Genomic DNA, 25060 nt, shown 5'->3' with positions numbered 1-25060 from the left:
TAGGTAGACAGCCTTCTAGGGACCCCATGAAAATAGTAAATGTTTTTGATTGTATCGATTATTTTCAGTCATTTCAACCCTCGGCCATAGTTATGATGGACTACTCCATGTTACACGATGACACAACTGAAGGCAGACTGGTATGAGCAAGGCAGTTAAGAGATGATCTACATCACGGAGAAGAGGATCTTCAGTAGACCTTTCGGGGGTTCAGGAGGGACAATCAATTAGACACTCTTTGTCGGTCCATCTTATAGATGTGAAATCAGAGAAAGGCTCATCTGCTGCTGCACAGTTTGTGTTGGTCATCCTCCAGTGCTTCATCAGTGGTCACAGGACGCTGTTGGCTGGATAGTTTTGCTTGGTGGACTATTCTCAGTGCAGCAGTGACACTGAGTTGTTGAAAAACTCCAGGAGCACTGCTGTGTCTGATCCACTCAGACCAGCACAACACACACTAGCACACCACCACTACAACAGTGTTACTGCAGTGCTGAGAATGATCCACCACCCTGCCTGCTCTGTTGTGGTCCTACAGTAAGTGGAGCTGATCAAACGGACAATGGGGGCAGAAACAAGGAGGTGGTTTTAATGTCATGGCCGGCAGGCCCCGCCCCTGGCGCTTCATCCCGAACACGTGACCTTAATCGCCCTCCCGGTGACGTCACGACGGCTCATGACGCCGCCGCCGTTGTGCGAAGTTGCAGCTGCGGGTGAAATGGCGTCGGGGGCCATTACAGCGGAGAGCAAGCGGATCACAGACTTGCGGGTGGTGGACCTAAAAACGGAGCTCAAGCGGAGGAACCTGGACATCACAGGGGTCAAAAACGTGCTCGTCGCTAGGCTGAAGCAGGTAAAGCGCTGTAGTCGGCGCAGCGGCTCCGTGTGTGGACGCACAGCGCGATTCACCAACAGGACTAGCGTAGCGTGTTAGCGTCGGCTAACGGGCTGCTCGCGGTTAGACAACCGACGTGCCCTCACCGACTGCGTCAAACAGCGTAACCTGTACCGACTAGACGCCCCATAATGTCGTGCTCGTTTGTTTAAACGCGTGTGTGTTAAAAATGCATGGAAAGTCAAATCAACGCGACTGGTTAGCTGCGGAGATGCTAGTTAGCTTAGCTTAGGTTAGCTTAGCCTAGCTTAGCTGCTGTGGGAGACTGAAGTTGTTTACCTATTCGCCAGCTTCTTGTTCGAGTTTTCCCATTCCACCTTAAACGGTGCAGCAGTTACGTTCTGGCGCCTCAGCTGTTTTTCTGAATTTTCCCGTTCCACCTTAAACGGTGCAGCAGTTACGTTCTGGCGCTTCAGCTGTTTTCTGAATTTTCCCGTTCCACCTTAAACGGTGCAGCAGTTACGTTCTGGCGCTTCAGCTGTTTTTCTGAATTTTCCCGTTCCACCTTAAACGGCGCAGCAGTTACGTTCTGGCGCTTCAGCTGTTTTTCTGAATTTTCCCGTTCCACCTTAAACGGTGCAGCAGTTACGTTCTGGCGCTTCAGCTGTTTTTCCGTTCCTAGTCGCCCGTTTAAATTTAAGGTGGAACGGGGAAAATCGAGCAACCAGCTGGCGAGTGGAGTCTTCAGGTCTAAATCACTTTATTTCGCCAGGTATGTTACGCATACAAGCAATTAGTCGTGGTGGTCGCGTACAGCACAGACCAGACCAGCTCAGAGGCTATTGAGATGTTTCTCCAGTGGACCAGTAAAATAATAAAGGGCCCGTGTGAACGAGCTAAAAAGAGCTGTGAATATCTGAATGAATATGTGGACATAAATCTGATTAGGCATATAATAACAGGATGACATTTGTGTAAGATAAATAAATAAAATAAAATAAAAAAAAATAAAATTTCCAGTCTTGTGCGAATAAGCATTATGCCACAGAAGGCGCTGAGAGAGGCTGGTTCAGTTAAATTTTTAATTCATGAAGTAACGTGAACTTTGCAAGCAGACACGCCTAACACGCATATTTAGTGCTTGTGTGTTGAAAAATCGGTTTCTTTTGGGAACGGCTTGGCCCTGCATGGACCCTTCCATCATGTGAGGATCAAAACAAACGGGTTAAAATAGACTTTAGGCCAAAACTCCCATAACATGCTGTCGGACATCAGGCAGCATATCCACCCACTTTAGAGTAACTTTCTGAGAGGGGCTTTCAGAGGCGCTGAACTCTTCAGCCGCATGGTTCCCATCACTATGAACCGCAATGTGTTTCACACCAAACCACTCGGAAATTGGTGGAATTCCCCTTTAATGTTATTGTGGAAAGTTTACCCGTTTCCTCTTGTTTTGCTGATGTGGAAATTGGGAATACGTCTACTTCAGTGTTGTGTGTGTATATGTATACACACGTGTGTGTGTGTGTGTGTGTGTGTGTGTGTGTGTGTGTGTAAAAACCTTGCCTCCTCTAAACATTGTTTTCCAGGGGCAGTGCAATAAACCTCACTAAATGTAGGTTTGAAATATTGATTAAATCTAAACGTCTGGCCGACATTGATTATTTTATTTTTGTAAATATGCAGTTTATTTTCCAGTGAAGATACAATTCCGATATCATTGCGCATCTCTATTCCCTAACTACCCTAAGTGGTGGGCGATACATGTGTTCGCAATGTAGGAATGGACAGTAAAGCGGTTTTCCTGTAGCGAACCGTCGTTAAACCTCATTACTTAAAAAAAAAATTTTTTTATTGTATTGTCCTTTACTCCTAGGCGATAGAAGATGAAGGTGGCGATCCGGAAAACATCGAAATCCCTGTTTCAGCTGACACGCCTAGCCGAAAGAATACAAAAGCCAAAGGTGAGGGTGCTGCTGTTGACTCTCCTCAAGGTTGGTCATCGCCAGCTCTGTGGACCCACTGCTGTCTCATTTCTCACCCAAAGCACACAGAGGTCTTGATAATTAGCTCAGCTGTTAAATCAGATGTATTAGGAAAAGAACCGCATGCACCTTCAAAAGACAGTGGATCCTCAGTGGAGCTCAACAGCCAGGCTCTAGCTCACGTGACCGTAATGCCCTGAGATCTGATGAAAATTCCTCTCTTTGTGGTTTTGTAGTTAAACTGCACTGACTGCATTTCTGGAGCACCCAGGGGCCTTGCCTTACTGCAGAATGCATTTTGACTTGCAGGAAGTGAGACCGAGAGCGTAAAGCCCTGAACAGCTTGGGTTTCTTTCAGCACATCGAATTTTACATTGGAGCTTGAACACTGCTTGACAAAATAATTCAATTGTTTAACTCCAAACGATTGAGAACTCATGAGGACAGGGTTTTATAGGAGCCATTTCACCATTGACTTCGGATATACTTCTTGTTTAGGAAAGAAAGTGGACTCGGATCTTGACGCTGCGATGGAGGAGGAGTCCTTTTCCAAGGTAAGTGGGTGTTTTTGTGTTAATTTACATTTGGACTATGGTGATGTATATGAACCATGATGAGAAGTAAAATATTGAGCATAGTTTTATCCATTGGAAAACGATCATGCTGTCAATTTATAAGGAATGAATAAATAAATGATGTTTACATTTTATTCAAATAGCCTTGATTTGTCAAAGTAATTTATTCGCAACTTCATCTAATCTGTCAGCTGTCACACAAACTCTGGAAAGTTTGCTGGTGTGTTTTATAATAGTTTAGGCTGTAAGTCTAACATCGTGGTATTTGAAAACAGTGAATAATCAAAGGACAAGCAAAAATATTAAACATAGCCCACTCTTTCACTTTGCACTGCTTGGCCAGTAATATCTGCTCATTTCAGTGACCAATGTTATCAGCCGATAATTAGCGACCAATTATTTTTGGTCTCATATTTGCCAGGATTCGCACTGATTATACGTTGGTGATGGGCAAAATGGACAAGTATGACACTAACTAATGAAAAATGGTAACCATGAGAGTTGATAAGCTGGAGGAGGGAAAGGGCTTCTGCTTTTTAGGAGTTGTGATGATGATGATTAACAATCGCACGTCAGTAAAGCGTTTAATTAGGAAGACTGGAGTATAAAATTTAAATATGTAAAAGCCCCCCCTCCCCCCAAAACATGGAAGAAAATTCCTCTCTTTCTGTAAATTAACCATTAAAGTGAGATTTTTATTTTAACTGCTCTGATTATGCTTGTTTTCAGGAGGCTGAAGAGGAGGAATCAGAGAAAGGTATGTTTGGTCTCATGTTAGGGTGGATTGATAATCTTTTTAGGCTCCACAGGTTCATGCTTCTCTGAAGGTGGGACTCCCCTTCCTTATTTTGCTCCTTGTATTCGAATTTCATCACTACTTGATGCGACCTCAGTGTCACTCACAAACTCGAAAAGGACAAGCCTCAAAGCTGCTGTTATCAGGAACGTTTGTTCTTCACCTCCAGCTACAGTCTTCACAGCTGCTGCATCAATGGACAGATCGGACGCAACAATCCTCTTAACGTCGTCATGTGTTCTAGACAGGACTTTTTCAAGAACGTCTTCTCTGCTGCTACTGCTGCAGGGAAGAGGAGGCTTTTTGACCACACAGGGACTCATCGCATCACTTTCTATGCATCAGGAATCACCACATCAGGCTTCTTCCTTTACAGCGGTGGACAGAAACGAGAAGGAGACGATGGATGACTGGTCGGAAGATTAGATGCTGTAGTCTTAACTGCTCCTTTTCGATTGCAACGTGCCTCTAGGTGGGAGAAATGAAGTGTTTCTCACTGCCTTTCCTCACAAACTCAGTCTCAAGGATGGACATGGCTCAAAAGGTGCCCGTTTCTAGCAGCATTGTGCACATGGCACGACGGACTCGCTCTCTTCAGTGCATCAGAAAGGATGAAGTACCTGACTTGCGTCTTCCTCTGCCCAGCACTAAGGAGTGATGGATGTTCAAGGGGAGTGTGAGAAAAGACACTGAACATGGCCTTGAAAAGCCTCGCTGCCACTGGAGAAAAGACTTCTATGTTTTTGTCCCCACACCCTGTCCAAAACATGAAGTAAACCATTTTCGGCCATTGGAAAGGCAAGTAAAGGATCACTGCAAAGGCCGAGGAAGAATGCCATCGAAGACCGTTTTCCAGTATAAGAAGTGGTTGTGGCTGAGATGACCGAAGATTGTTGAACCCATCCGTTTTTCTAAGGAATGTATGTTTTGTGTTATACCTGTGGTTTCCTCACCCACGATGACCACTAACATTAAACTTGCTCTCTATTCTACTTTCCAGGTAACCTAGCTCAGAGATGTGAATGTTAAACAATGTGTTTTTTGCCATGTTCTATCCTTGTTAAATCCCTCAGATGTAACTGATACTGATGATGCTACTCGTGAAAATTCTAAATCCTTCTCCGGCGGGGATGGCCTTGCCGACCCTGAGGCACAGCCAGAGCTGGAGGAGGAGCCTGAGATTGAGGCAGAGGTGGAGCCTGAGCTTGAGGCCGAAGCAGAGGCTGAAGCTGAACCTGAAACCCCAGTGATGGAGGCCTTGGAGAGCTATCCTGCTCCCGATCCGGCCAAAGAAGTTGAGGATGATAACATATCCGTCACCATCCAGGCCGAAGATGCCATCACCCTGGATGTGGATGGCGACGACCTCCTGGAAACAGGTAAACATGTGAAACTTCCAGATTCTGAGGCAGAGAAGGGCTGTGAGGAGCCAGAAGCCTCTGCCGAGACGAGGCAGGAGGCAGATTCGATGGCCGAAGCGAAGGACAGCCACAAAGATGGTAAGAGAGATGACGGGCCGAAGTCTGATGCCACCAAGAAGGACGGCAGGGAGGCCTCAAAGAAAGCTGAAACGGGAGACAAAGAAAAGGATTCTGGGAAGAAAGGCCCCTCTTCTGCTGGGGCGGCAGGTCAAGCAAAGAGGTTTGTCTTTCTATGTCAGTTCTTTAAGATACTTCTACCAAGTTCCAGATCACTATGAACTCAGCATTGTGGGTAGCCGCAAGATTTTTTTTTTCTTTTTCATAACAAGTCGTTCATTGTACCTAATCCCTGCCATTGGTTTCCTTTGATTTGTTTGGCCTTTTTTTCGAAGTTGGGTAATTGATGCTGTTAAACGAGGAGATGAGAACACGGCTGTTACACATTTCCAGCACTTTTATTGCCTTTTCCAGTCCCTACTTATGGGTTAAAAAAGAGCAATAGTTCCAGTGATGACAGAGGGGTTTGTCAGACCAATGAAGTTATTCGCTGTGAAGTTGAACACACTTCGGAAGATTTCATTGACCGAGAGAATAAATTGGCAGAAAACCTGACCCACCTTGATCCCGTGGAAAAGCAATGAAAGAAGCCTTATTGGAGTGTTACCCAAGTGCAAGCCTTACCTGTGGGGATTTTTTTTCTTCCTTTTTTGTAACGCACACCAAACCAATGTTTTGAATGGTGATTGATTGTCTGAATGTTCCTCAGTGCCCACAGGTGACTGTACGTTTTTTGTTTGATTTGCTCATTTTTCTCTTCCTGTCACTCTTACCACACTTGTATTGTAGCTCCTCAAAAGACAGAGATGGGAAAACCACGAAAGACGAGAAAGGTAAGCATTTGTTAAACTTCAGCTATATTTCTTATAAATGTCAGGAACTAAGCTTAAACGATTCTGTTCCGATATATCCCAAAGTGGCTTTAAATCCTTATTCTGAGAAAACGGTTGATGGGAAAACTCTTTGCTTTTAAACCACAGTAAGCCTTGGGCCCGTCCATTGTATTGCACATGTTGGTGCACATCTTGGCTAATAAAATATGGAAAAAAGCCAATTATGAGCCAGAATGGGTGGTTAATCAGCTGGGTGATTAATGTTTCTGTGTGATTTTCATGGCAGCCCTGTTTTTATGAAAATGGATTTGTATTAATGGATATTGTGGATGGTCTTGGTAGCAGTGGTGGTTCTTAACTTGATCATTGCTTTACAAGGCTGAACCCTATTTGATATATTCATAGAATTGGAGATGGTTGTGTACACTAAAAACCTAACGTGATACTCACACCTTCAAAGGCTGTCATCCAAGATTCTGAGTCTGTTAAAATACAAATGTATATATGGGATGTCTGAACTTGTGGTCCGTATTTAGGAGGTCTCAGCAGTAGCAGCACCAGCTCTACTCGCAACTTGTGGGTGAGTGGCCTGTCTTCCAACACCAAAGCAGCTGATCTGAAGAATCTTTTTGGCAAATATGGAAAGGTATGGTATAGAATCTGACTGCCATAAGCTTTGAAGTAGAAGTTACTGTTCATATGTTAGACTGTTGTATTTTGAGTAACATTTTGTTAACCACTTTTTAAAATTTATTCTTATTAAGGTTTTTAGTGCCAAAGTGGTCACCAATGCTCGAAGCCCAGGAGCTAAATGCTATGGATTAGTGACCATGTCCTCTAGCGCAGAGGTGGCAAGATGCATCTCCCATCTGGACCACACAGAACTCCATGGCCAGCAGATATCTGTGGACAGGGTAAAGACATCTTCTCTCCACCACATGGCTATGCCAAAGTTTTACTAATGGAGTTACGTAACGGTCAAGGAAAAAAAAGAAAAACTAAGGAAATTGTATTTGTGATGCTGCATTTTGCAATTTCTGCAAGAGTCTAAACTGCATATTAATGACGGATTAAAAATTACCTGTGCAGTTTGTTCTGTAATGGCCTCGATGAACAAAAACGTTTAAATTTTAACCGCATAGTTCTGACTTTTCAGGTTAAAACTGACCCTTTCAAAAAGGACTTCTCTAAGAAAGAAGCGGAGGACAAAACAGGTTCCAATAAAACATCAGGGGAAAAACGCACCCCTACTGGGACAAAGACCACCAGCAAGTAAGGACCAATATCTCCCTTTGAGTTAGTGCCACATGTGCTGCCGATGGGCAGGGAAATGCTCATGCAGGCTTTTTAACAAATCTCTGCAGGACTCAGGCCTCTTGTAAAAAGGAAGAAAAGAAGCCGTCTGAGAAGGAGAGCAAAGAGTCTTCCAAGAAGCTGGAGTCCAAAGGCACCAAATCCGACGGCCCGTCTTCCAGCTCTGGGGTTGATGCCAAAAAGGATGAGAAAAAGCACAGCAGTAAGTTTGTGGATCCGCACAGTTTAGTTCCTGTGGATGCTTCTGCTTTAAATTAATGGTGTTGTATTTGTCTTTCCCTCAGGGAAGAGTCCTGGGAAGATGGTAGTGATTGACCAAGCCAAAGGGGACCAAGGCTTCAAACCTCGGCCACCGTTCAGAAGAGGAGGGAGGTTTGACAAGGTACTAAGAAGAATGTAGCAGATATTTTTTATTAGAAGAGGGTTGTAGACCTGCTGATGTAAACGTGGTGAAATTTTTCCCCTCTTTTGAATTTTTTGGTTTAGTGGTGTTGTGTTTTTTTTTTTTTTTTTTTTTTTTTTTTTTTTTTAATTGACATGACTGAGATGACTCAAATTTACCTTTAATCAAAAATATCTCTCTTTCTGCAGCCTGGACCTCCCAACATGAACAGACGGCCCCGTTGGATTGGTCCTCCTGAAGAGGTTTGTTACCCCCCCACCAATCCTCCATATGTTCTTCACTGTAGAAGAGTTTCAGTGAAATGGATCTTAATTGACTGAACCATTTTCCCTTTTGTGGTAATTCTGAATACTTAATGCCCCTTGAATTGTGGTCGTTTCTCACAGATGGACACAATGAAGAAAGGAAGGCCTTTTCTGAATAAAGGAGGCAATAAGGACATTCTTCCATTTGAGAAGATGAAGGAGCAAAGGATGCGTGAGCGCATGGTCAGAATGGAGCGAGTCCGTAGGGCCATGGAACTGCGCAGGTGTGTCTTGTTTCACACGCAAATGAATATTTCCCTCTTATTTGTGCCCTGTTTATGCTGAAGGATGCTTAAACCACAGAGAGCTTGGTTGTGCTGTTGCATAATAGTGTTGGCTTCACTTTCAGGCGGCGCGAGATCGCGGAGCGCGAGCGGCGGGAGCGTGAGCGGATCCGTGTAATGCGTGAGCGTGAGGAGAGGGAGAACCTGATGCGTGAGCGCCAAAGGCTGGAGCTCGAGAGGCAGAAGCTGGAACGTGAGCGCATGGAGCGAGAGAGGCTGGAAAGAGAGAGAATCCGCATAGAGCAGGTCAGCCACTGTTTGTCGCGCCACATTTAAATGCTTTGATTCCACCAGTTTTGATGTTGCAGTTGCTAAATTGTACACTGTTTGGCAGGAGCGGCGTAAGGAAGCAGAGAGGATGGCTCGGGAGCGTGAGGAGCTGAGGAGGCAGCAGGAACAGCTTCGCTATGAACAGGAGAAACGCAATAATTTGAAGAGAGGCCGTGACGTCGACCACAGGTATGTCTGAATAGCAGAGAGCGTGATTTTACAGTAAACATAGCAGCCTCTGTCTAAAACTTGTTTTGGGATGACCTCATTACTGATCCGTCAGCTTTTACAGAGGCTAAATGTGCATATATTAGCTTGACAGTGGTGGTTGTATGTATCCAGGCAATATTGTATATCCTGGAATTTAAGGGTAAAGGTTCATTGACTCCTTTGCTTGTTAAAGGAGGGATGACCCCTACTGGAACGGCAATAAGAAGATCCCGCCGGAGTCGGAGGGCAGGATCAGCCAGGCCTCTGACTACAATAACCGCCAGCAGGGCCGTTTCACGGACTTCAGCTCCAGAGACAGAGCACGCTTTCCTGACAGTGCTCCTGTACAGCCTAACAGCTTCGACAGGTAAGTTCATGCTGAACTGGAGTTTTGCGTAATTCTGCTTGGTGGGTGAAGGTAGGCTTTGGTTCAGATTTATCAGAAATGTTGAAGTTGGCAGTAGTGGGAATTTTTTTAATTGGCACTTGTGCAGGCAGGTGAAAACATGAGTTATTGCTAATTATTTTGAGAAGAAAGTTCTTAAGTTCATTTGTCATTTTTAGGCGCAATAGGTTCGAGGGAGAGCCAGAAGCTAAGAAGAACCGCCCTGACCCACGGCGGGAGGGCTCTGGCTTTGACCGCTACCCCAAAAGCTTCGACACTGTCCGCAGGCCTGAGCCGCCACCCCCTCCTGCTCGCGCTGAGCTCCGGGACACCGATCGACGCGAGATCCGGGACAGAGACGAGCGCCGACCCGTGGCCATGCCAGAACGACCAGCAGGGGGCAGGGCTCCGCCACCAGCTATGACCCACTCCCGCTCAGCCAGAGATGGTGGGCACACTGGCTGGAAGAGTGACAGTGGCATGAACACCAAACCTGGTGATGTCAGGTGGGAAGAGAGCACTTCTTACTGTCCTAAGCATTACAGGATTAGTGTTATGGTTTTGTGTGTATAGTGCACTTTTTCTGTCTTCTAGTCTTTGATTTTGAGTAGTACAGGGTCAGTATTTTTTCCTGCTAGAAAATGCTGTGCTGTGTTACCAACTTCACCGGGAGTCGTCAGTATGAACTTTGTTTATACTGAGTTGTCTTGTGGTGATAGGGGGGCAGTGCGGATGCGTCCTGAGCGTTCAGGTCGAGAGGGGCCTGGCCCTACAATGAGGGGAGCCCCATCAGCCAGCCGGGGCAGAGCGACCTTCAGCAGCCGAGACGGAGGAAGGCCTAGTGTCATGGGAGAGCAGGTAAGCACCCGCCCTCCTACGCCTTTTTTTTCTCTCTCCTCTTATTTCTGTTTCTTTGTTTACTTTTTTTCCTTTTCTTTGTCTTTTTTTTTTTTTTCTTTTTTCATTGTTTGTTCGTTTTCTTTTTTCTTTCTTTGGGGATTAGAAAGCCTAGGCTTTTTTGCTGGCATTAGAGATTATTGATTCATCAGGCCCGATAGTTTTCAGGCGCCACGCCGGAATTCCGGCGTACCGACGTGTCTGCGAGGGGGAAAAAAGGTTCGCCTAGTGCAGGGGTCGGCAACCTTTTTGACTCGGAGCCATAAAAGCAAAATAATTGGAAATTTATTTCAGTGTGAGCCACATAATATATTAAAACGACGACGACATCTCACTCTAGCGAATGGTGGGGTTAGGGTTGGGGGGACGGGTGACGACGCCGACATGTCAGTCAGGCGAACCGAAACTAAATACCGGACGTTTCTGATATTCCGCCCGAACATTTTTTTTAAGTCTCAAAAATAATATACGTTAATTAAATTAATTATTTTCACAAGCTGAGCCGCATCAGAGGGATCAAAGAGCCGCGGGTTGCCGATCCCTGGCCTCGTGATCTGACCATAGGATCTCACACTTCTCTTGATCTGACATGCGCAGGTTTCACTGTAACCAACACCAAGGCCGAGCCTACTAGCCATTAAGCCAGTCAGAAACAGGGGGGCGGGACTTGCTTTGACCAAACAAATTGATAGATTCAGAAGGAAATCCCGGGAAATACACGTGCGAATTTTTTTCCACTGTCAACGCGAAACGTATAAACTCAGCCATGGAACACAACTATATTAAGCCTATATTAAGGGGAAAATGGAACTGAATAGTAATTTTAGGGCTGTAGTATTATTTATGAGTTTGTTGCACTGTAACGGCTTCAAAATATTTAAAATAAATGGTGCATAGTTTGCTATTATATTTTTAAAAGAAATGAGTGTGTCCTTGTTCATGTCATTTAGTCAATGGTTAGGCTACTAATCAATTCCTAGTTTACTTTGGAGTATTGTTATTGCCACCTGCTGACCGTTCTTGGTATGGCTGTAGTATCTGTAGTCTCCTATGCTATAGAAGCAATAAGGTATGTGACTAGTTAAAAACAGGTATGGATTCCTGAACAGGCCTGCTAGTCCCAAGAGTTCTGGTAATCTGCACAAGCTTCTGAAATATGGGCTTATATTGGGTTTGTTTATCTCATGTCTGAATGTTGTTCATGTATTTCAACAAAATTCAACAAAATCTATCATTGAAGGGACGAATTCAAAAGCAAAAATTCTTTGACAGTAATGAAGATCAGGCTTATACATAGACGTATATCTGCGCCCAGGGGCCAACAAGTTGTGTGTTAAGTTTGTCGCGTACATAGCACCCCCACCCTGCTCACCTCCCGAGCAGAGAAAAAAGTTCAGGCTCAGGAATTTTTCCCACTATCACCCCTGATTCATAGTCCTAATTTATCAGAACACAATGTGCAGGAAAACATGATTGTATGTAAAAATTAGACCCAGATGTTTGAGTGTTCTCATTGAAGACTTACCTGGTTCTGTTGTACACCAGCATTTCAGCAGTGGCCGGCAGGTGGTAGTGGAGAGACATGGACGGGACCAGGGCCCGAGGAAGGAGTGGCACGGGGGCGCAGGCTCCCAGAGTGGAGGTTTCCCTGACAGTCGGCGCATGGGAGACAGCCGACCTGGCATGATGGCTCCACACTCCAGGTATGTACATTTTTCTCTAAGAGAATCAGAACCCAGTTCTTGGAGTGTGTGGGTGCTTTTTGGTAGCATTGTGCAGTGACCACTGGTGGACACCATTTGACACCATACCACTTTTCATGAGAAAAGATCAAATAGAGGTGATGGTCTCATTACATTAACATTATAAATATATTTTCCTTCTCTTTTTGAAGTTGCTACCTTACAGATGGGTTTAAAACAGTACACTGTTAGAAATAAAGGTTCTGTGCAGGTACACTTTTTTCGTTCATCAAGGTACGAATGATGTAAACGTTCCCTCAGAGGTACAGCAGTGGTTTTAAGGTCTAATTGTAGGCCTTTGTTTTTCCAGGTGAAAAGTACGCATTTGTACCTTTTTCATAACCGAATGTTTTAAAACGGGACAATAAAATAAAAAGCCTGGAGGCGAGGCGGGGGGTGTGGAGTCAGTACAGCTTAGAAAATATCATTTGTCATTATGATTGTTCCTTAACTAAAGGTGCTGGGATGAACCAGTGAGGGAACCACCCCAGTGATGAGGGGGCTACTGCCCCAGTGGCTGTGTTTACATGCAAAGATTTTTGCCAATCCAATTGAAAACAATCGGATTACAGACTCAGACCGGGGTTTATGCTCACTCTGCTCAACAATCTGATAAATCTTCGTTTACATCGTGAGGTCCAGTCGGCGTGAGATGAGTTTCCAGTTGGCACACTTGAGTTTTTAACGGCTTTAAACTGATGTCAGGCTCAGAAAAACGTCCGTCCCACCGCCGTCTTTTAAAGCTCAGAGTATAAACCTCGTCTCCTCTGCTCCGCCTTTGTTGACTGGTATAAACCTATTGCGATGCGCGGCGCGTCATTCTTCGTTCTTCCACCTTCCGATTGGACTGTAATCGGATTCAGGCGTTTTACATGGATATTATTCTTCTATTTAACGGATTATTTAGAGGTTTACCCACCTTCAGTCGGATAGAAACTGTATTCCGAATGGCCTCAATCGGATTACTCTATTCCGATTGAGGTGTTTACGTGGACGTATTCTATTCCGATTGAGCTATTAGTCGAGTTATTAACGGATTATCAGGCTGCGTGTAAACGCGGCTAGTGACAGTTTAGTACCTCTATTTCTGAGTGTACTGAGGACTGAACTTTAAACAGCTTTTGTGTTTGTTTAAATAAATTTTGTTGTTTTAAAAATCTTATTTTTGATGTATAACAGTAATGATGCACTGATCTGGACATTCTGTATGCAGGATATATGGAAACATGTACTTCTTTAACTCTTTGATTCGGTTTTATTTGTATATCTGCAGCCATTCCTCTGCTGGCATGAACAGAATCGTCCAGATCACCAACGTCCCCATGGCAGGTGGCAGTGGAGGATTCAAACCCTTCAAGGGGAGGTTCTAGCGTCCTCTTGCCCATGTTCTTCTGCAGAGATGTTAAATACATTTTATAACTTAATTTCTTTCCTTTTTTTAAGTTTGGAATATTGTTTTTAAGTGGTTGGACTGTGGCCAACAGGTAATTGTAAAACATCCTTTTTTTTGTTTGTATAGAGCCTCGTTAAGCTAAATGTAGGATTTGTTCTCCTGTGACCTGCAAAATGGTGCCAGTGCACATACTTGTTAGCCTAGCACATAATGGACTGGCAGACTGTACAGCTTTTTTTTCCCCCCTTTTCTTAAAAACAACCCTGTGTGTGTGTTTTGAAACTGCCTGTGTCCAGAAAACACTCTACTCTAGCCTAGTGCTTCCCAATGCTGTTCCTAAAGCCCTCCCTGCTCTAATCTGTCCCTTTTGAAACGGGTGAAGGGCTTGTTTAAAGACGAGTCAGGCGAGTTAGCAGAAAGTAGAGGAGCAGCACTGGGAACTGTGAACAATGTGATCTCCCTCCGTTGACATTTCATGATGCTCTGGGTTTGGCGCTTCTCATTTATTGACATTAAATTATACAGGTTGTTTTTCTTGTATTTTTTTTGTTTACTTGACGTGAATCTGACCAGTAGCAATTAAGAAAACACTCAGCAGACGTCACTGACCAGGTTTCTTTTAATCAGACGTTACGTCCCTCGTCTAAGGCTTTTTGTTACATGTCCATCTACTTGTCACACACTGTGTTGGGCTACATACATATTTGGTCATATGTACATAAACAGTTGAACCACTGTAATGCGAAGGAAAAATGACCTTTTTAAAATCCCTTTTTATAGCTTTTTGTTTTTAAATATTTTGTGTAAATAGACATACAAAGGAAGTACAAATAGAAACCGTATTAATGGGAATTGCTGAATTGGATCACTGCCTCAGTGCTACAAACAAAGCTCTAAACATGCGTCACAAAAATTGTGTGTTGGGTCCGTCCAATAAACTCCACCGTTTTAAGAAAAAAATACAAAGAATCTTAAGATCTGATGTCGTCTGTCGGTGTTAGAGGGCTTACATGCTGCATGTGCTCCAGTTGCGTATTAAACCCGTTCTGTTCAGGTTTCTTCATGTTATGAAAACCAGAGCAGCACATTAGCAGGTGCTGTGTACAGGTGCTGTATTACCAGCACATTCCAGCCTGTTATATGGTCAGTCTAAATCTCCAGACGCTCCTGACCTGTGACTCTGTTCTCAGACGTTCACCAAATTATTTGTGGGGTCAGTGAGGCTGTAGCTGCAGGGGCTCCTCCAAAATCTGGACATAGCCACATGAATTGTTCATTACCTTGGAAAATGTTAATTATTTGTGTACATTTTTTTTGGTAACTCTTCCCCTTTTACTTTATCACATGCACTTTGCTATGAATTTTGAACTGAACTCCATGAGGAAAGTTTGTTGAAACAGGGTCACCAACCCTGGTCCTGGAGCTCTACCTCTCTGGCTCTCTAGTTCAGATAGATCAAAAGCTGCGTTCACATTACAAGTCTGTTTACATCAGATTTTTGGCTCAAATCCGCAGGAGTTTGAATGAATCATGTGCGTCCTCCATACAAACTAACGAGCAGAACGAGCTTCGCTGAGGAGATAATTAACTGATCAGTTCTCAGCTTCATTATTGGAGCGAGAAAAAGATGAGATGAGCTGCTTTCCCACCATTTACAGGCTTTAACTTCTGCTTGGCGCCGTTGCCATGGTAACGCTGAATGATGGTGCATGTGCAGTGAAAAAAGCTCATGAATTCCGATCTGAGCATCTCATTAAGGTCGTATGGCCGAGGATTGTATATACATCTGATCTAGGACCACATAGTGGCTCAGGTTGGAGTGAAAAGATCAGATTTGCATCCGTGCAGCTCAGAAAACATCAGATCTGAGTCACATCAGGGCCAAAAATCAGATTTGTGCCACTTCAGCCTGGTAATGTGAACGTAGCCAGACTGGGGTCAAACCTTCTGGGGCAAAGTGCTGCAGACATTAGCGTTTACCCTCATATAACACTGAGTTCAGCTCATGAAGGCCTTGTTTATTAGCTGATGAGCTGAAATTAGTTGTGTTTAATGAGTGATGAAGTCTGCAGTGTGTGACTGGAGTCTGACACATGTTGTAGCTCCAGCCACACTTTGCTAAACCTGCTCCAACTTCAGCTTGATTGGCTGCAGCAGATGCAGTCGTGTTGGATGCAGGTTGGAAATGAACTCTGCAGGACAGCAGATCTCCAGAAGGGTTGGGGACCGAAGGCCTGGATGACTGATAGAATTAGTCTTACAGCTCTGTAGACGTCCTCTATAACATGAAGCTTGCAAGTCTGGAGATTTAGGCTGGGCTCAAACAGCCTCAGGCCCTTTACTTTTATCCACCTCGACTAAAAAGACATGCCTGGTGTTCTCAACTTCAGCAGCCGAGCCTCAGGCATGTTCCTTTCCTGTCCGACTGGCCGAGTGTGTCTGAACAGTTTCCTGAACTTCTGCTTTGACTGTAGACCATGACCTCAAATACACTGGCAGAGCTAAACTAGCATGTGGATGCACAGGGTTGCTGGATCAGGAAAAATCAAGCACAGCAGACAATCTTTCATTCATTCAGCTGTTTAGACACCACCTGAGATTCACTTGGTTAGTCTTCAGATATTTTCAGGTCAGTGAGATTTACATAAAGTTCTGCAATCTTTACATTGTGAAAGAACAAAACAAGAAAAGGATAAAAGCTTGGTGGCAGCGCTCTAACAGGATCGTGTTCTCGGATGGAAGAAATCCATGCCTTTCCTACATCAAATGGGTTTTTTTCTTCCTTTTACTGTCTTCACTTTAGCCCTGTAAGCCACGATCTTCACAGAAGTGATGGTTAACGTCCTGGTTATTGGCATGAATGATCTGTTCAGGGGTCTCCAAACACACTGGCACGTCTAATTCGGTATAAAATGAGGTATTATTTGCTCCTTGGTAGTGCATTCCAGCCATATAACAGTGCGTAACCAATTACAATGACTAAAACAGCTTAGGACATCCTTATTTTTGCCAAAACAATGTTACAGTACTCACCTGACTAACAACATCAAACCAATACGAGCCCTACGATTACGGCCTTGTGACGTTCCACACAAAAGAAATTGAAGGAATACAATTTAGGAGCAAAAGGTTCAAGCTAAAGCACAAGGAACAAAGTAGTGAGTTACTGGCAATCAATGCAAATGAAGAGCAGTTGGCTACAAAAAGCAGAAGGTCTGGTATCCGGATGGTTTTCCCCAACAGATCAGGCCGAGAGAGCCTCCACTGAAGACTCAGTCTGTGAACCAGCTTAACGTGGGCGTGGAAGTTTGAACGACCATCAGTTAAACCCACATTTCCATCATCTCACTGCCATCAAACGCACTGGAATGTCCATGTTCCCTCAACAAGGATTGTCGTAACTAACCCAACAGCCAAGTGAAGGAAGGGGGCAAAAACACACTTGGCGACGCACGTAGATCTACTCTGATATAACATGATGTAGTGTGTGATTAAAGTAACGGATGTTCACTTTTTTTTTTAAGTGGAGCTTTTAACAAACTCAGTCTTCTTGGTTTGACAACTGAATATATATGGACCTTAATATATAAATAGACAAAGGAGTGAACAGTTTTCCCCTCCTCTGTAGTGTTTATTGAATCCCTCTAGTTTGGAAGTCTACTAGATTTCTGGCAGCAGTTGGTCAAAATCTCCAAATAATGACTTGTTTTCTCAAAATAGCAACTTGCTGTGGTGAAATGACCGTTAATCTGAGACTAAGACTCAGAGTCTTGTAATAATGACTTCTTCTTTCTTGACATTTATGAATTTTACACTTTGACAAGTTTCTTTTGAGAAGTCAGTATTTTGAGAGAAGTAGTGTAAAATAATGAGCAAATATTTTAATATTTTGACAATTTTTTTGTCATTTCATGACAGCAAGTCCTAGTAATATTGTAACATATTGAGGAAAAAATATCAATATTTAAAATAGTTTTTTTTTTGTTGAGAAAATAAGTCGTTATTTCAAGACACTAAGTCCTACTAATATCGTAAAATATCAAGGAAATAGATACCAGGTCAATTTTGAGAAATGTTTGTTTGTTTCTTTGAGAAAGTGTCATTATTTCAAGACAGTAAGTCCAAAATTTGACACACTGTGCCAGAAATGGACAAACAACAAAAGCGTCCTTTTCTCCTCTACCTGGCAGAAATGGGCTTCCATACTGGAGGAACGTTCATCTACTGTTGTGCTTCCGGCTAAACACTAATCAGGGACACAAAGCACATAAGCCTGTGCTGACTACCTGTTCAGGAGCTGCTTGTGAAGTAGCTTCCTTTACAATCTGCAGAGCCGGTTCTGCATCGAGTGTAGAACTAAAGCTAATGTTGGTGAGTGCAGTCAAGCGGACCGGCTGACTGCTTTCACTTCGACGACTCCATTAATGCTCGATCTCATCTGTACCTCCTTTATAGTAAAGCCCTGCTAGGAGGGATGGACAGTTCTGAATTCAAACCCTGTGTATCACCATAGTCGCCCACACCCTTTACCAAGGCAGCTAAAACTATTTGCAAGACACTCAAGGATATGTTCCTTCTGTGAAGGCCTGAGTGGTTGTCTGTCTGTGGCAAGGTCTACAGATTGTCTCAGTCTCATCTCACACCTCTACTTCTTTTTTCTTCTTCTTGTATAAAAGTTATTGTAAATGTTGTAAGGCTTATTTATATACAGAGTTTCGGCCACTGAGGGCCTCTATAGGAGAACTTCAGCCCACGTCACGCAGGTAGACTCTGGCAGTGGTTCCAAGTCCCGATCTCAGAGAGCCCAGCACTGCATGTTCTTCTACTTGTTTTCATGCTCAAACGCTCCTGTCTTACTTCATCAGGTCATCATCATCCCAACTTGATTGCTTTGGCATCATTTTCCATCCATATTAAATTAGTACTGCAGCATTTTTTAACCTCATTTCTATCTGCCAAACCTGTATCACAGTCCGTTATCAGGCCAATAGTGGACATATCCATGCTCGTCACCCCCGATCATGTGATATTTTATTATTATTATTATTATTATTATTATTATCATCATTATTATTTTTAGTGAAATCAAGTTAACACATCCTCTCCTGGTAACAGACTCAAATGTGGCACTTTTTTTTTGGCACAATTTTTTTTTTCAAAATAAAACAAAATATAAAATGTGCCATAACTTTTGCACAGGCCACATTTTATGTTTTTAATGCATCAATTCAAATCAGCAACTGTAATTGTGCACTGAAATGTGCAGAAGTGTGTTCTCTCTAGAGGATGTAGTCACTTATTTTGAAGCTCTCTAAGCTTTCCCAAACTTTTGCATATGACTTCTTTCATAGCAACGGTTGTCAGGTTGGTTGCTAGCTAGTTACCTTTAAAGTTTGGTAAAAATCCCATTCGAACTATTCAAACTAACGAGAAACTGGGAAACGTGTTTGTCAAATTACTTCAAATTTAAAGTGAAAACTAATTCCAATGCAAGTTCTATTGAGAAGATCTGTGAAAGTAATTTCAACACGTCAACATTTTGACCAAATTCACTTCAACTTGAGACAAAAGTCTGAGAAAATAAGCTGTTATTTCATCCTAAGACCAAATTTTGAGGAAATGACCGGCTTTATCAGAAAAAGGTATTATTTGGGGATCAGGTTTTGAACAAAAATGTTATTTTGACAAAACTGGAGAAAATAAGTCGATACCAGAGAAGAATTCCCACTCTGTAATGTCTTCCGGGTTTTGCAAACACTAGAGGGCGCTCCCGAGCGAGTCCAAAATGAAAGGGTTAAGATGGAGCATTTGAGCAAAGTAAGTTTATAAATGCTTAAACATTTTTAATATAAAGTAATACATTCATTTTTTAAACGCAGAACAGCGTGAAACACCTTAACGCTGCTGTTATATTTTTAAGAGCTTTTAAACTCGAGCCAATGAGCTGCTCCGCTCACCAACCAATCAGCACTCAGTAGCAGTGATGTTAGCGTCCTGCTGCCCTTACTGTAGAAAAACGTACAGGTGTTTTCGTAGTTATTTTAGTGAAATTCATCCTTTCTGCTTTCTAAAAATTAAAGAAACCTGAGCAAGTGATTAAAAAATATTTGAACTTTTCGTTTATAGGCATTGAGCTCCGTTTATTCCCATTCACTGAGGACTCGCTCATGGGCGCCCTCTGCTGTTTACACTGTCGTGTGTTTGATATAATGAGGGAAATAGGAAGTGGCCAGGCTCCTCGTACACCAGCTCTGTCATTACTGTGAAATAAAAACTAACTTGCGACAAAAAGGCCACCTCACATACTAAAGCCAACACGGGCAGTTCTTTTTTCTCCTCTTCTTGGATGAAATGGGCTTCTAAAGCAATGCAACACTGATGCATCAGAAAGACAGCAGGCTCAATAACGCTGGACTACCTTTAAACCTAGAGATCCTCCACTGATAGCAAAACGAATGAGCTGAAACAGGAGCGTCGGAGCGGAAAACAGAACAACACGCCGTGCTCGAGATCTGCAGGACTGGGACGGAGAACCAGGCCTCTACTGTGCGTGTAAAACACTCTCCTACCCCCCCGAGTGGTGGAGTGATCTGAACTTTGCAAAAACCAGAGTCGCACGCGAAAACAACGGCCCCTCCTGCAGAGTGGAGAGGAAACGTCCCAGCATCAGAGCGTGTGGGTCTGAGCCTCCATACAATGCTTGACGCAAGGCATTCTGCTGGAATGTATAGATAGAAAAAGGGGTCTGTGTCTCAGGAGAAGGCAGTAGCACAGATGGTGGGAGTGAAATATGCTCTAGCGTGTGCAGGTTACATATATATACACACAAAGTACAATTAGAGTGAACATAAAACAGCAGAAGCACAAACATAGAAAATAATACTCAAATCATATAAAGATATACATTACAATCTAGTCCAAAATAACATCAAGCCTGTGTTACACATATTGAAAAATCAAGTCTCCGGGCGGGGCGAGTCACGCTCAGAGCAATGGCAGCATTGTAAAACGAATAGTTTGGTGAAAAATCTAATTTAGACAGTTTTTCACTTACAGCAGATGTTTGGAGCGCAAATGTTGCTTCTTTAGTTTAGAGACACAATGCTAATGTAGCTAAGAAACACTGGAATTCAATAGTCACCCAAATAGCCCACACTTTACATTTATGTAGAAACATCTCCAAAAGTCCTCAACACCTCATCAGACTGCGTCGAGGTTTTCATCCAAGGTCCTGCAGACTAGGTTTAGGACACAAATCTTTACTGCAGACGGTGGTTGGTTAGTGTAGTGGTTAACACCTTCTACGCTGTAGACTGGGGTTCAATCCCCCAGCAGGGCAAGTACCCTACACTATACCAATAAGAGTCCTTGGGCAAGACTCCTAACACCACCTTTGCCTTCCTGTGTAAAATGATCAAATTGTAAGTCGCTCTGGATAAGAGCGTCAGTTAAATGCCATAAATGTAAATTTGTTCATAAACCAGGAGTAGGCGTACTGATCTAGCAAGTACGGAGGAATCGAATCCTCTACAGAAGGCCATCACATGAAATGTTTACAAATACACTGCCTTATGACTGTGACTATTTTTGATGCAATGTTTTGGCCTAAACAATTTTTACAGGACAGATGCAGGCTGGACGTCATAAGGCAAAACAGTATTCCTAAGAATTATCCTAATTATTATTATTTTTTTTAGATTTACCCCTTTGTTACCACCATCGACATTACATATATACACTCAAAAGACTTGTGTAGGTTCACTGGGGCTTTTGGATAGTAAATAAAGTGGCTTTATGTGTGTTGTAGTCATGGTGACCCCTGGTTCCCATCACCACCACTGTAAAGAAATCAGAGTCAGTAAATGTCTCAACCATTTCAGCCCAAACCACTCAGAATCTTAAAGATCTTAACCTAGATTCTACACAAATGAGCAATGTGAGGAATTCCCTTTAATAAAGACCTGGGTGTGGTCTGAGGACGTTTCGGGGATGTATGTTTTCCAGAAAAAAAAGATGTGGGCTGTTTGGGTGACTACTGACTCCCAGTGTTTGTTAGAAACGTCATCCTTGCCGTTTTAAAGTAAACAAGCAAAATTCTGACTCCAAGCCTGCATTGGCTGATCACTCACGTCTGATCTAAGCGGAAATTTGTGCAAATTTGATTTTTCTTTGCCAAACTGTTCTTGAACATTGCAATTCGCGTATAGATTTAAAGAAATGATGTGACCACAGAACGTGTTAAGGAAAATATTCATATCTGAAATGATCTGTTCTAACACGGTTGGCAAAACCAAATGCCCACATAAGCTGCAGTATAACACCATGTCATCTTGTGACATACACACAGAGGGATTATGGGTAGAGATTCTTCAATATGCATACTCTAGTAAGGCAATCTGACCTGGTCTTGTGGATTTGTGGCTGTAAAAGGAAGTTCAGTTGAAGCATGTATTCAATTCCCCATTGGCAATGAATCCATTTATGTTTACCACCAGGCTGAGATACACTGTATGTCCAAAAGTATCCAGACAGCCCTTCTAATTAGTGAATTCAGCTGTGGTGCATACATTGCTGACGATTGTACGCTCTCAGCTTGTATGATCTCTATAGAAAAGCACTGACCAGTAGAATGGGATGCTCTGGAGCAGCTGCACATGAGAATAAGGTCACCCTGTCCAATGCCAAGCATGAGCTAGAGGGTTCTAAACCCCTCCAGAACCAGGCTATGCACAGTGCAACTATGTTCTCTGGAGCTCCAGTACCTTTGGGATGAAATGCAGTGAGCCAGAACTGACTGACCAACCTCACTAATGCTCTTGTGGCTGCACTCAATTCCTCACAGCAATGTTTGAACATCGTGTAAAGCCTTCCCAGAAGAGTAGAAGCTGTTACTGCAGAAAAGAGGGACACCATTCATTTCAGAAGATGCACCGGATGAGCAGGTGGACATACAGTGTAGTAGCCTTCACTATGGCACACTGACTTAGAACTCAAGGATTTTGTGCATATGGCAACAGAACAAATTTAAACAAAAATCCTGGATGACGTTATGTAACACGACACTGCTACCTCCGTCTCCTCTCCGTACCAAACATGACCTTCATAACATGCTGCTTTTTAAATATCCTGCCTCAGAAATGAACCAATAGTGCTGCAGCTCCTCTACTTCTAGACTCCTGAAGGCGCATCGTCATTTTGTACCTGGCGTCACGGTCACATTAGGAACTTTTGGTTTTCTCAATGACAGAAACTAATGATGCTTTGGAAAATCGCCACTGTTGCACCACCCTGAGGTAAACTGAGATGCATCAAAGCTGATGCCTTTTGCTGTACGGATGTTTTTCCTCTAAACATCACTGGATCCTCTGAATTTTGAGGTTGTTAAGGAGCCAAACTGCTGTGCGCTGAATTGACGTCGTAAGACTGGCAACCTCACCAAAACACCCCACACAAACCAGCAAGTTTTGTCAGATGTGGCAATGTAGAGGCTTTGGCAGTTTCAGGCAGCAATCTGAGTAACTGGTGTTGGTATATAACAGTGTTGAAGTTCAATAGTAGATATGCAACATCATTTCAGTGCAGTGTTAGCTTGTTTGTGGCATGCAGCATTATTTGTACTTTGACTGCAAAACAACCTCCGATTCAGAGGATTCAGTGACACTTCGCTGTAAAACGTACACAGGACAGAACGCATCAGCTCTGGGGCGTTTTTGTTCACCAGTGGACACGACAGCTGAGATTTTAGAAAACGCCATTCATTTCAGCCACAGAGAAAAACAGTTTAGACCCAGAGTTCCTGATATGGGCATGACGACAACTACACAATGGCGCACGACTTCTGAGATCAATGTGTAGTGTATATCTGTACTGGTATAAAATAGCTTATAGACAACAATAACGGAAATCAACCAAGAAAAAAAAAAAAAAAAAAAGGTGCCATCATCGTTTTTCTCCTCTGGTAGTGTTTATATATTTTTTCTGCTTTTGCTATAAAATCAACCCTCCCAAAGCTTGAGGTCACCCCACAGTAGTGCACTGTGTGTAAGAAGGTTGGGCCAGCTGTAGGAAAGATGCAGAGCGAGTGTTTTTTTTTTTTTTGTTTTGTTTTTTTTTGTTTTCACCCAGCTGCCCTCGTCTGCTCTTCTGTGTTCAGAGCACAAAGGGCAAAGAAAGTCAGGCACCGGTGGCTTAGGAACAGCGCATCCTCTCCCTCCTTCACCTACACCTCTCTCTCTCTCTCTCTCTCTCTCTCCCTCTCTCCACTCTGTCTCCACTGTCTGGTCTTACTGGACTGAGTCAGTGTAAAATGTTGCTCCTTTTACTTTTTTTCAATCGCCAGAAACACCAAACAGCTCCACCGCTGTTACAACAGGATGCATTTATCTTTGTCCTTGGCCTCTTTCTTGGCTTTGCGCTCCCCCATAGAGGGCTGCTTGCCTGGGCTCGGAGAGGCAGCCGCTCCCCCTGCTGAAGCTCCGGCCGCTGCTGCTGATCCTCCTGCTGCTGCATCAGCCTGAGCGCCACCTGCTGCCTGCTGCTGGCCCTGCAGGACAGACAGAGAGAGAAGTCAGTTTCAAGTTTATTTGTCATTTGCATGCTTGTGGTGAGGCTCAGGTAATCTGTCTACAGAAAATGAGTAAGTTAAAAAAAAAAAAAAAAAAAAAAAAAAAAAAAAAAAAAAAAAATATATATATATATATATATATATATATATATATATATATATATATATATGTATATATATAAGTCTAGAGAAAATAAACACAAAATATAGAGACAATATACACAAGACATAGAGACAGTATACATTTTAAAGTGACTTGAGTGACTGTGTTGTTGTTGGTAGTTGGGGACGGAGCCACAGCTTCACAGCTTGCTCAGAAGCCTGACAGCCTGTGGGTAGAAACTGTTCATTAACCGGGTTGTTCTAGCCTGGATGCTGCGGAGTCTCCTGCCTGATGGCAGGATGGTGAACAGGCCGTGTGCTGGGTGACGCTGACTGACTGGATCTTTTTGATCTTCCTGAGGCAGCGGGACTGATCGATGTCCTGTAAGGCTGGTAGTTTGTTGCCTATGATGGCTTCTGTCATCCTCACCACTCCTCTAAGGGCCTTGCGGTCGCAGGTCGTGCAGCTGCTGTACCAGACAGTGATGCAGCCTGTGAGGATGCTCTCTATGGTGCAGCTGTAGAAGTTGGTGAGGATCTGAGGAGGCAGACCAAACGTCCTGAGCCTACGCAGGAAGAAGAGTCGCTGACGGGCAGATCTCACAATAGCGTTGGTGTGGAGGGACCAGGTGAGGTCATCACGTCTAGGAACTTCACACTGCTGACTCTCTCCACTTCGGCTCCATTGA

At 43.4% G+C, this 25060-nt stretch overlaps 2 protein-coding genes across 2 annotated transcripts in view; one reads left to right on the top strand and one right to left on the bottom strand.

The window, feature by feature from the left end:
* The first annotated feature begins 673 nt into the window (after positions 1-673).
* sltm (SAFB-like, transcription modulator) lies at positions 674-14245 on the top strand. Its single transcript, XM_017711653.2, has 20 exons — positions 674-853; positions 2712-2799; positions 3319-3374; positions 4125-4152; positions 5265-5832; positions 6459-6502; positions 7039-7148; positions 7267-7416; positions 7659-7774; positions 7867-8018; positions 8101-8198; positions 8408-8461; positions 8606-8748; positions 8874-9054; positions 9143-9267; positions 9482-9655; positions 9853-10179; positions 10393-10531; positions 12116-12273; positions 13586-14245. Exons 1-20 carry the CDS (start codon positions 677-679, stop codon positions 13680-13682), a joined length of 2985 nt encoding a protein of 994 aa, XP_017567142.1. The 5' UTR covers positions 674-676; the 3' UTR covers positions 13683-14245.
* Positions 14246-14310: 65 nt separating this feature from the next.
* The window catches only part of mindy2 (MINDY lysine 48 deubiquitinase 2), a 65171-nt gene continuing 54421 nt past the window's right edge, over positions 14311-25060 (bottom strand). The window contains exon 9 of the mRNA XM_017711651.2: positions 14311-24248. Coding sequence (XP_017567140.1) covers positions 24069-24248 — 180 coding nt within the window. The 3' untranslated portion in view covers positions 14311-24068. The remainder of the gene's footprint in view (positions 24249-25060) is intronic.

This window comes from Pygocentrus nattereri, chromosome 25, assembly GCF_015220715.1.
Source record: "Pygocentrus nattereri isolate fPygNat1 chromosome 25, fPygNat1.pri, whole genome shotgun sequence".
NCBI classification, from domain to species: domain Eukaryota; kingdom Metazoa; phylum Chordata; class Actinopteri; order Characiformes; family Serrasalmidae; genus Pygocentrus; species Pygocentrus nattereri.
Note: the sequence above shows the minus strand (reverse complement) of the source record. Positions and strands in the feature narration are given on the sequence as shown.

Bases quoted from the DNA above. Each gene is read 5' to 3' on its own strand.
- sltm (XM_017711653.2), top strand. From the start codon at position 677: ATGACGCCGCCGCCGTTGTGCGAAGTTGCAGCTGCGGGTGAAATGGCG. The intron at 8,199-8,407 runs GTACTAAGAAGA...CTCTTTCTGCAG, and splicing joins GAGGAGGGAGGTTTGACAAG to CCTGGACCTCCCAACATGAA. The intron at 9,055-9,142 runs GTCAGCCACTGT...ACTGTTTGGCAG, and splicing joins AGAGAATCCGCATAGAGCAG to GAGCGGCGTAAGGAAGCAGA.